At 44.8% G+C, this 12,028-nt stretch overlaps 1 protein-coding gene across 1 annotated transcript in view; it reads right to left on the minus strand.

The window, feature by feature from the left end:
* LOC124795125 (discoidin domain-containing receptor tyrosine kinase B-like) overlaps positions 1–12,028 on the minus strand; it is a 275,212-nt gene that overhangs the window by 78,826 nt on the left and 184,358 nt on the right. The window contains exons 8-9 of the mRNA XM_047258988.1: positions 8,769–8,876; positions 3,795–4,244 (exon numbers count right to left, since the gene is read on the minus strand). Coding sequence (XP_047114944.1) covers positions 3,795–4,244; positions 8,769–8,876 — 558 coding nt within the window. The remainder of the gene's footprint in view (positions 1–3,794; positions 4,245–8,768; positions 8,877–12,028) is intronic.

Below are 12,028 nucleotides of genomic sequence, written 5' to 3' on the forward strand. Positions count from 1 at the left end.
ATCTATACGAAAATCCTTTCTCATAAGGTGAACCCCGCTCACTTACCATAGCACAGGCTTAAACGAGTATTGTGTGCCCGACGCGCACATTACACTTAACATAAATTACAACTTGATATGTACCTCTGCTCGCTCCTCAGAAAAGCAGACGTACGGAACAACAAACGGGAAAAAATAATTTTTATCTGAAATAATTACACTCAATAATTTTAGGAATCCTTGCTTTACTTGTTGTGAAACCTTGCTTCTTGTCAAATGTTATGATTGTAGGTTAACTGGAACTATCCTATAGGCTCTGATGAATGATTTTGCCAATATCGAAGTATGTGAATAAATAGCGGTATTTTTTGATTGTATTCACTTAGAATGTTTAAATTTTTCACACCACCAATATGCCATAGACCTCAGTATGTGACAGAAATTTCAAATTGATATCTCTAACTATTCTGGAGAAAAAGGAATCCTAACAGCCGGAGAGACAAACATAAAAGTGATCATATAATGGTTCCATTTTTTAGATTGAGTACGGAAGATTAAAGAGAACCAGGTAGCCATATTTATAAGAAATCAATGTCAAGTAACAGTTAAGTTTGGCGAATTAACGTCAGCCCTTCACTTATTTACAAGATGTGTTTAACTGGAATGTACAGTCATGTGGCTGTCGTAACTGATTGTGTTACGTAGCTTAGTGGATGATCTGATAACTAACTTAGGCTTGAAACTAATCATAAAGTAGTCAAGGAAAGTAGTACTGCAACTTGGGAGGTTCTCTGCAATTTATTCCATTATTTAGAAAATTGGAAAAGCGTGAGATGTTATTCTCATCTGACATGGGAAGTTAACTGATCACATTTTATCCAACAATTTCTTTGTTTTTGACGACTACGTTTTCCCTTCCAACATTTAAAAGTTCGCAGGTCGTCATATTAACAGAAATTCAATAACCCTCTATTATCTAATCTGAGACAGAAGTGCATTCATAGCGTTTATACAGTACCACTCAGTGATTGCAAAAGCTCTTGCTAGATTACTTTCACATCAAAGCACACCATGTTAAACAATACCAATTACACTGCTGACAAACATTAAATTTTGTAAGGTTGCGTTTATTTTGCCCAGAACAGTGTAAACAGGTGATGGTAAAGTAGAAACAATGTAAAGAATAGAGGACGTAAACAAATGCAACATGGATAACGTTAGACAAAAATGTTCAACGTTTTTACCAACTTAACGGATTTGCACACACATTCCGACAACTGGCTAATGTGCTCAGTATACGGCGTTACCACGTCTGGGTGGAATACAGGCTTGACACGACGGAGCATGTTGTGAGTGACGTCATCAGTCTCAGGTTGAGGCAATAACGCCCATTCTTGCTGCAGAGCTGCTCGCAAATCTTGGAGAGTGGTTGATTGATGCTGACGTGATGCAAACCGTCTCCCTAGCGCATCCCATACATGTTCTATGAGATTCAAATCACGAGGGCGAGTAAGTAACGCCATGCATGGAGTATCTTCCGTTTCCAAGAAAACATCAACTACACTTGCTGTAAGATGAGCATTATCGTCCATCAATACGAAGTCTGAGGCCACAGCATTTCGCAATAACTGCGTATGAGGTCCCAAGACCTCGTCACGATACTTGACGGCAGTTAAGCCTTGCCTATTCACCCAAACAATTTCATGAAGAGGTGTTAGATTAGTCAGCGTAATCATTGCTCACACCATTAAGGATCCTCCTCGATACAGGTCCCTTTCCACAATGTCTGGATTCCGAAATCGTGTTACACGTCCCCTCCATTTGCGAGTGTGTCGAGAATCACTGTCCAGACCAAACAGGGACGCATCTGCGAAAAGAACATTGGTCACCGCCCAGGTGGCATTTTGACGACTCCACTCTAGACAATTCAGGCTACTCTGCCGGATCCTTCCGTACACCCTTCGTCTCGATACAACACGTCCAGTCGATGCTGCCATGTCGGATGCTAGTCGCCGTGCAGTACTAAGGCGGTACCCTCGCCCCTTACGGCCAAATAACGGTCTTTTTCTGATACGGCACGTGCTCGGCCCTGTCCTCATCTTCGGGATATTGTTTCGGTCTCTATAAATTGTCTCCACATCTCAGAAACAAAGGAACGATTCACATTAAGTCTTCGGGCCATATCAGTTTGCGACTGTCCTGCTTCCATTCTTCTTTTGGCCCCCTACCGCAGAGAGTCTGGTAGGAGTCTTCTTTGTGCCATACTGCACCGTCTGTGATTGTGTACACAATGGACTCGCAGTGTGGAGACGACAGTTCCAAACCCGTGTCTGGCAGTCCAGATTTAGGATTTCCGTGATTACCTAAATCTCTCAAGGCAAATGGCGTTACGGTTCCTTTAAAAGCGCACGGGCGATTTACTTCCCCATCCATGGCACAATTCGAGTTTCTGCTCCATCTCTAATGACCTCGATGTCGGCGGGAAGTTAAATCCAATCATACTTTTTCTTTCCAAGGATGACACAAAAAGTACGTTAGCGCAGGCAAAGAGGTCTTGACCGGAGAAAAGAATTCTGGTCATACGAAACATCGGCTCCAAACCTGAGATAGAAACCTCTGAGAATGTACGTTTGGAGCACAGAATTCTATTGCAGACTCTAGGAAAACTGGAAAAGAAGAGGATTGAAGTGATTGGAATGCCTTACTAGAGATGGATACTGAAAATTAGGTGGTCTGATAAGATAAGAGATGAGGAGGTTCTCTGCAGAATCGGCGAAGGGAGGCACATATGGAAAACACTGACAAGAAGAAGGGATAGGATGATAGGACATGTGTTAATACGTAAGGGAATAACTTCCATTTTACTAGAGGGAGATGTAGACGGTAAAAACAGTAAGGGAAGTCAGAGACCGAAATACGTCCAACGAATAAGTGAGGACTGTGAAACCACATTTCGATACCACTCCTCTGAAGTCATAGCAACGGAATTGTGAGTTTCTGTGAGACGCCGATAGCGATCGTGCGGGATCCGGCGGAATCAATGGAGCACGCCCACTAAGCCACGCCTCTTGTGGCATAATACCATAAGAGCCATCCAGCGCCGTGGTACAGGAGGTCCAGCGGCAGTGATTCAGTCCCCTCGCACTCGCAGCCACACTTCCACGTGCTGCTACGGAGCTGCCATGTAGTCGTGCCACCGACAGCAACATTCGTGCTTTAGTACGGACGAACTCTTCCTAATTCACATTGCGACAGCTCGGCTCTATTTCTTGTTGCATCGTGCGTAATGAGCCTTCGTACATTTGGAGAAATACAAGTAAATCTTCTGTTTGCTGTGCTACTTGTTCACTAACCAATTCACATCCTGTCCAGCTTTCCTAAGACGAAAGTTGTCGCTACGCTGTGTAGCTCACCTCTCCTTACTGCTGTGTACGAAGTCGTACACGACATTGGGTACTCATGCTGTACTGATATGACGGGGTTTGCAGAAGAGCAGACTTGGTGATGGGCCTCATCAAACGAGTCAGAAGACCAGTGACTTGAAAAATATTACCCCTATTACAATGATACTCCAAAAGATATCGAAAACTGTGAATTCCTTAGATCCAAAATTCACAAATGGCAAATTGACCAAGAGGAAAAGCCAGAATACAAGGCTTGAACAACATGGTCCGAGGAGAGAAAATAGGTAAACAGAATCAGGATGACAGACATGTTGGCAGAAAGGAAGGTAAATTTGCTCCTCGAAGTAGTACGCATAGTGCCAATGAGCTTATTCGCTAGTTATAGTGAAGATACTTGCTGTCCACGCTTACCGTCGTGCATCGGGAAGCGCTTCCCGAAGGTGCCGCCCACGTCGACGAGCACGCTGCTGTAGCTGTAGTAGGGCGCGTACTTGAGGGCGTGGTAGGGCTCCTGGTAATCGCTGGCGACGAGCAGTGGGTCCAGTGTGCCCTCCCAGGAGCGGCCGCAGCCGGCGGGCGCCGCCCCCGCCGCGGCGCCGACCACCTCCTTGGCGGCGAACGAGGCGCCGCTCTTGGCGGTGCCGGCGGCCGAGGCGGCGCTGGAGGTGCCGGTGGCGGGGGCGGCGCCGGCCAGCGTGGGTGCCAGCGCCACCTTGGCGGCCAGCGGCGACGCGAAGCACTTGCGCTGGCGGTGGCGGGACACGATGAGCGAGATGGCGGCAGCCAGCAGCAGCACCAGCGCCATCAGCACGCCGATGATGACCGCCAGGTACGTGTGCTCCTCCTCCGTCGCCGTCGACACTGCGCACACCCAGCCATACCGTCTCACTCAGCGAGGCTTCAACCACAACAAGTCTTGGTGACTGAACGCGTACAGACAAAGTTAGAGAGATGAGCGTCGCCATGTGCCCCTCATACCCTGGTAATATCACCGCAACACACTCTTCTGCAGGCGGTTTTTCGGCTAGTCTCGATTCCGTCAATTAAGAGGGAACACAGCAAGTTATGCCTGTGTTTATGATCCAATCAAGCAAATATGTAGTAGGATCTCAGGGCCAGAACAGGACTGCAGACCCTGTATAGAACTTAGCGACATTCGTCAAGATGATGATGATGATGATACACTGCGGTCCCCAAAGTTCAAATGGTGCAAATGGCTCTGAGCACTATGGGACTCAACATATGAGGTAATCAGTCCCCTAAAACTTAGAACTACTTAAACCTAACTAAGGACATCACACACATCCACGTGCGAGGCAGGATTCGAACCTGCGACCGTAGCGGTCGCGCGGTTCCAGATTGAAGCGACTAGAACCGCTCGGCCACAGAGGCCAGCGGTCCCCAAAGTCATAGGACACCTCCAAATATCGTGTCGAACATCCTTTTGCACAGCGTACTGAAGCAACTCGAATGGCGTGCAGTCGTTGGAAATCTCCTGAAGAAGTACTGAATCGTGCTGTTTCTACAACCGTCCGTAACTAAAAAAAGTGTTATCTGTGCAGGATTTTGTGCACCAACTGACTCTCGATTACGTGCCATAAACGTTCGAAGGTTTTCATGTCGGGCGATCTGGGTAGCCAAATTATCCGCTCAAATTGTCCAGAAAGTTTTCAAACCAGTTGCAAACAACTGTGGCCCGTTGACATTCCTCATTGTCATCCAGAAAAATTTCATCGTTCTTTGGGAACATGAAGTGCATGAATGACTGCAAATGGCCTCCAAGTGGCCAAACAAAACCATTTCTTGTCAAGGACCGGTTCATTTGTACCGAAGGATCCAGTCACTTTCATGTACAGGGTTATTACAAATGATTGAAGCGATTTCACAGCTCTACAATAACTTTATTATTTGAGATATTTTCACAATGCTTTGCACACACATACAAAAACTCAAAACGTTTTTTTAGGCATTCACAAATGTTCGATATGTGCCCCTTTTGTGATTCGGCAGACATCAAGCCGATAATCAAGTTCCTCCCACACTCGGCGCAGCATGTCCCCATCAACGTGTTCAAAAGCATCGTTGATGAGATCTCGCAGTTCTGGCATGTTTCTTGGTAGAGGAGGTTTAAACACTGAATCTTTCACATAACCCCACAGAAAGAAATCGCATGGGGTTAAGTCGGGAGAGCGTGGAGGCCATGACATGAATTGCTGATCATGATCTCCACCACGACCGATCCATCGGTTTTCCAATCTCCTGTTTAAGAAATGCCGAACATCATGATGGAAGTGCGGTGAAGCACCATCCTGTTGTAAGATGAAGTCGGCGCTGTCGGTCTCCAGTTGTGGCATGAGCCAATTTTCCAGCATGTCCAGATACACGTGTCCTGTAACGTTTTTTTCGCAGAAGAAAAAGGGGCCGTAAACTTTAAACCGTGAGATTGCACAAAACACGTTAACTTTTGGTGAATTGCGAATTTGCTGCACGAATGCGTGAGGATTCTCTACCGCCCAGATTCCCACATTGTGTCTGTTCACTTCACCATTAAGAAAAAATGTTGCTTCAACACTGAAAACAAGTTTCGCACTGAACGCATCCTCTTCAATGAGCTGTTGCAACCGCACCGAAAATTCAAAGCGTTTGACTTTGTCATCGGGCGTCAGGGCTGGTAGTAATTGTAAACGGTAAGGCTTCTGCTTTAGCCTTTTCCGTAAGATTTTCCAAACCGTCGGCTGTGGTACGTTTAGCTCCCTGCTTGCTTTATTCGTCGACTTCCGCGGGCTACGCGTGAAACTTGCCCGCACGCGTTCAACCGTTTCTTCGCTCACTGCAGGCCCACCCGTTGATTTCCCCTTACAGAGGCATCCAGAAGCTTTAAACTGCGCATACCATCGCCGAATGGAGTTAGCAGTTGGTGGATCTTTGTTGAACTTCGTCCTGAAGTGTCGTTGCACTGTTATGACTGACTGATGTGAGTGCATTTCAAGCACGACATACGCTTTCTCGGCTCCTGTCGCCATTTTGTCTCACTGCGCTCTCGAGCGCTCTGGCGGCAGAAACCTGAAGGGCGACTTCAGCCGAACAAAACTTTATGAGTTTTTCTACGTATCTGTAGTGTGTCGTGACCATATGTCAATGAATGGAGCTACAGTGAATTTATGAAATCGCTTCAATCATTTGTAATAGCCCTGTAAGCACGCCCCGCACCATTATGCCACCCCCCCCCCCCCCAACCAGCTTGCTCAGTGCATCGTTGGCAACTCGTGTCCGTGGTTTTCAACTGCTGAAATCTGGTTTCACTTGACCAAATCACGACTTTCCAGTCGTCTAGCGATCAACGTGCGTGGTCACGAGCCCGGCAGACATGCTGCAGGCGATGTCATGCTACAAGCAAAGGCACTCTCGTCGGACGTCTGCTGCCATAGACCACTAACGTCAAACTTCGCCACACTGTCATAAACGGATACGTTTGTCGCGCGAGCCACATTTACTTCTGCTGTTATTTCACGCAGTTTTCCTTGTCTGTTAGCACTGACAAAGCTACGCATCACTGATTGGTGGGTCCCTCCGCAGGAGTATGTACCCATGTGATACGGAAGAGTCACTTAATCCAGCCGGAGTTGAAAGGTCCAGTTGTGTAGCATTTTTAATAACGAATGCAATAAATACTCATTCAATAAATTGAAAATAGCTCCATTATATAAACACAAGCTCAGTGAAGTTATTTTGTGTACTTATACGAGGGTTGGAAATTTAGTAGTGGCAACTATGTATTTATTACATCTCGTACAAAATAGATACGTGTTTCCAAGTTTTACTGGCCTCCAAAGTAGTCACCAGCATTGTGTATAAGCCGTTGCCAGTGATGTGGAAGTCGTGGGCTACCCTTAGCAGTGCCAGTTGTGTTGACAGTTCGTGCGGCGCGGTCTATTGCCCGACGAATTTGTAGCAGTTGTGAAGCGAATGCCGTGAAGTGTTTTCTTTAGTTTAGAAATCGTTATTTGCGGCTTCATTCTATTTTATGTTTGGTTTGTTCGCTTAATTGATAATACTACCAAACAATTCGTGCATTAACCAGTGTTTGCCACATCTTACAGATCGAGTTATTCGGACTCGAAGTTTTGCTAATAAAGGCTTACTCCTCTCTGGAGTAGTTGGACTTTTGTATTTTCCAGTTGAATTTAGTAGCGAGCCTCCTAAGTTTACATACAGTTCATAGAATCGAAACGACTGCTGTACAGGGGATTCTCGTAATAACTTTATACACTGGCGTCAAACATTTGCAGTGGAACATGTCGGAGGGATCGAAGATGAGATTTTAACGTCCTGTCGAAATATATAGGGTTTACGTGGTCGTGAGAAATTCACAAGTAGACTTAAAAATTCCGTTTATTTCTGGGAGTACGCCAAATTCAATTTTTTAAATAATTTTGTATACTTCGGGTGGTCTTTAGTGCAAATGTCATTACTGGGATAATGATTTTTTGGATTCTCGTAGCGCTACACGATACTTTGTTCACACTGCACCGTTACTTTTAATTGTCAGCCTCTAAACTGGTTTACTGCTTCCCACGTCTTTGCCTTGTGTCAGTCTCCCCAACCCAACATACAACTCATAGATCCTAATACTTTATGGCGTAAGGTTCGTTTACGACAGCACGTTTTTCCCGTTCTTCCCACAACTGGACAATCAACAATACTCTATAGTCTTGGTCGTGACATTCTTTCTCTTATCGCTCCTGATTAGACGTTGGCGTTTAATAGCTTCTTCAGATCAAAACTGTGGTACGGAGAACTAACACTGAAAGGGTGGAATAAACCTTTATATAAATCATAGAGACCAAGACAAGTATGTATGATTGAGTCGAACATGGTCGCACGCCCGCTGACAGACATTTTCTCAAAAGTAATGGAACTGAATAATCGTTTTATGTACCACCCAGCACATGACTAGCAAACACATTCTCTAAGTCACGTAATCTCATTCTACACATGTCAGTACTCAGATATTGCTCTATTCTGTATTTTGCTTGTGATACACGTAGGTAATCCCATATCTGAAATGCTTGCACTTTACTGAGCTTCCGTTTTTCTACTGACCACCTTCCGTTACCACGCGCTCCTGTGATTGAGACCAGTACACTTCACATCAGAAGTAACATTTTTCACAAACATGCTCATAGCGTGTTCACAGATTCGATTAAGGAAGGTACAGTGGGAAGCCTCTATGGAGTGTGACAAATAACAAAGAACTATGGGCTGGTTCGAGCAAACTGTCCGACCGTGAGGCGTTGCCTCCAAAACACAAGGAGGAGAGAGGTCAGAAGTGGGTGGACATCCAGATGAAGTCACAAGCTGGAAGGAAAAGTTGGGAGAACTCACCGGGCCGGCCGCCGACGTGTTGCTTCTTGCGGTCGATGAAGACGTCGGTCTGGGCAGGGGCGTCCTGTACCGGGACCACTTCCTCCGAGAAGTTCCCATGTGCGACCACTGAAACACAAGAAACTGACTTTCTAACAAGCAATAACTTTCATTCCTATCAAAATGGTTCATAACGTAGTGGAGGGTATTGCAGTGCGTTTAGTGCATTATTATATTACTATTGTACGAATATGAGAAAAGCGTTCCAGTTATCTCGTCTATAACGGAGTACTGTGTGGGACCTGTGGAAATAAATTACATCTAAACAGAAGTGACTTTTGGCGTTCCCCAAGGTAGTGTTATAGGCCCTTTGCTGTTCCTTATCTATATAAACGATTTAGGAGACAATCTGAGCAGCCGTCTTCGGTTGTTTGCAAATGACGCTGTCGTTTATCGACTAATAAAGTCATCAGAAGATCAAAACAAACTGCAAAACGATTTAGAAGAAATATCGGAATGGTGCGAAAAGTGGCAGTTGACCCCGAATAACGAAAAGTGTGAGGTCATCCACATGAGTGCTAAAAGAAACTCCTTAAACTTTGGTTACACGATATATCAGTCTAATCTAAAAGCCGTAAATTCAACTACATACCTAGGTATTACAATTAAGAACAACTTAAATTGGAAGGAACATATAGAAAATGTTGTGGGGAAGGCTGACCAAAGACTGCGTTTTATTGGCAAGACACTTAGAAAATGTAACAGACCTACTAAGGAGACTGCATACACTACGCTTCTCCGTCCTCTTTTAAAATACTGTTGCGCAGTGTGGGATCCTTGCCAGATAGGACTAGCGGAGTACATCGAAAAAGTTCAAAGAAAGGCAGCACGTTTTGTATTATCGTGACATATGGGAGAGACTGTCACAGAAATGATACAGGATCTCACGAAATTCCAATCACCAACTTTCTCCTCTGAATGCGCAAATATTTTGTTGGCACCGACTTACATAGGGAGGAACGATCACCAAGATAAAATAAGGCAAATCAGAGCTCGTACGGAACGATATAGGTGTTCATTCTCTCCGCGCGCTTTGCGAGATTGGAATAATAGAGAATTGTGAAGGTGGTTCGATGAACCCTCTGCCAGGCACTTAAATGTGATTGCAGAGTATCTATGTAGATGTAGATACAGATGTAGAACATATCGAGTGGCACAATGTTTTGCATGCTCTAGACGTTTCTACAGTCACGCCTTCATAACGATGTAGATAGCTGTGCCTTTCAAATACATGATGCTAATGTTGGCATTTGCATGTAGCTTATAGCAGGATCCAGAAAGAGAAAAAAATGTTAAGAGGCGTCTTAAATATTTTGTAAACGTGCAGCATCACATGCCGGCACATGTCACCCGTTGTTACACGGTTGATGACTACGCAAGAGAAAACTGAAATTTTTCGCTAATTGTTAATCAGTTCACTGGATTGCACTAAAAATTAGCAGCTGATTTAAATAATTATTGTTAGTATTGGACTCGACAAAGTAGAAAATGTTTATATTGTAGTGCACCTCTTCCAGCTGAAATTTAAAACTACCTCCACGAAAGGCACTGTCTATCGTCATTAAGAATGGAGGAAAAACGAGGGAGGAGGAGAAAACATTGTGACATGTCCTTCTGAGTGTCATGTACAACCAAGTGAATAGCAACGAATCCCGGTTGCTTCGCCCTATAGGTTTTTTGTTTTTGGTCATCAGTCTACTGACTGGCTTGATGCGGCCCGCCACGAATTCCTTTCCTGTGCTAACATCTTCATCTCAGAGTAGCACTTGCAACCTACGTCCTCAATTATTTGCTTGACGTATTCCAATCTCTGTCTTCCTCTACAGTTTTTGCCCTCTACAGCTCCCCCTAGTACCATGGAAGTCATTCCGTCATGTCTTAGCAGATGTCCTATCATCCTGTCCCTTCTCCTTATCAGTGTTTTCCACATATTCCTTTCCTCTCCGATTCTCCGTAGAACGTCCTCATTCCTTACCTTATCAGTCAACCTAATTTTCAACATTCGTCTATAGCACCACATCTCAAATGCTTCGATTCTCTTCTGTTCCGGTTTTCCCACAGTCCATGTTTCACTATCATACAATGCTGTACTCCAGACGTACATCCTCAGAAATTTCTTCCTCAAATTAAGGTCGGTATTTGATATTAGTAGACTTCTCTTGGCCAGAAATGCCTTTTTCGCCACAGCGAGTCTGCTTTTGATGTCCTCCTTGCTCCGTCCGTCATTGGTTATTTTACTGCCTAGATAGCAGAGCCCGCATCTCGTGGTCGTGCGGTAGCGTTCTCGTTTCCCACGCCCGGGTTCCCGGGTTCGATTCCCGGCGGGGTCAGGGATTTTCTCTGCTTCGTGATGGCTGAGTGTTGTGTGCTGTCCTTAGGTTAGTTCGGTTTAAGTAGTTCTAAGTTCTAGGGGACGTATGACCACAGCAGTTGAGTCCCATAGTGCTCAGAGCCATTTTAGGTAGCAGAATTCCTTAACTTCACCGACTTCTTGACCGTCAATCCTGATGTTAAGTTTCTCGCTGTTCTCATTCCCACTACTTCTCATTACCTTCGTCTTTTTCCGATTTACTCTCAAACCATACTGTGTACTCATTAGACTGTTCATTCCGTTCAGCAGATCATTTAATTCTTCTTCACTTTCACTCAGGATAGCAATGTCATCAGCGAATCGTATCATTGATATCCTTTCACCTTATATTCTAATTCCACTCCTGAACCTATCTTTTATTTCCATCATTGCTTCCTCGATGTACGGATTGAATAGTAGGGGCGAAAGGCTACAGCCTTGTCTTACACCCTTCTTAATACGAGCACTTCGTTCTTGATCGTCCACTCTTATTATTCCCTCTTGGTTGTTGTACATATTGTATATGACCCGTCTCTCCCTCCTTTTTCAGAATCTCGAACAGCTTGCACCATTTTATATTGTCGAACGCTTTTTCCAGGTCGACAAATCTTATGAAAGTGTCTTGATTTCTCTTTAGCCTTGCTTCCATTATTAGCCGTAACGTCAGAATTGGCGCTCTCGTCCCTTCACTTTTCCTAAAGCCAAACTGATCTTCACCTAGCGCATTCTCAATTTCCTTTTCCATTCTCCTGTATATTATTCTTCTAAGCAGCTTCGATGCATGAGCTGTTAAGCTGATTGTGCGATAGTTCTCGCACTTGTCAGCTCTTGCCTTCTTCGGAATTGTGTGGATGATGCTTTTCCGAAAGTC

This window comes from Schistocerca piceifrons, chromosome 4, assembly GCF_021461385.2.
Source record: "Schistocerca piceifrons isolate TAMUIC-IGC-003096 chromosome 4, iqSchPice1.1, whole genome shotgun sequence".
Lineage (NCBI taxonomy): Eukaryota > Metazoa > Arthropoda > Insecta > Orthoptera > Acrididae > Schistocerca > Schistocerca piceifrons.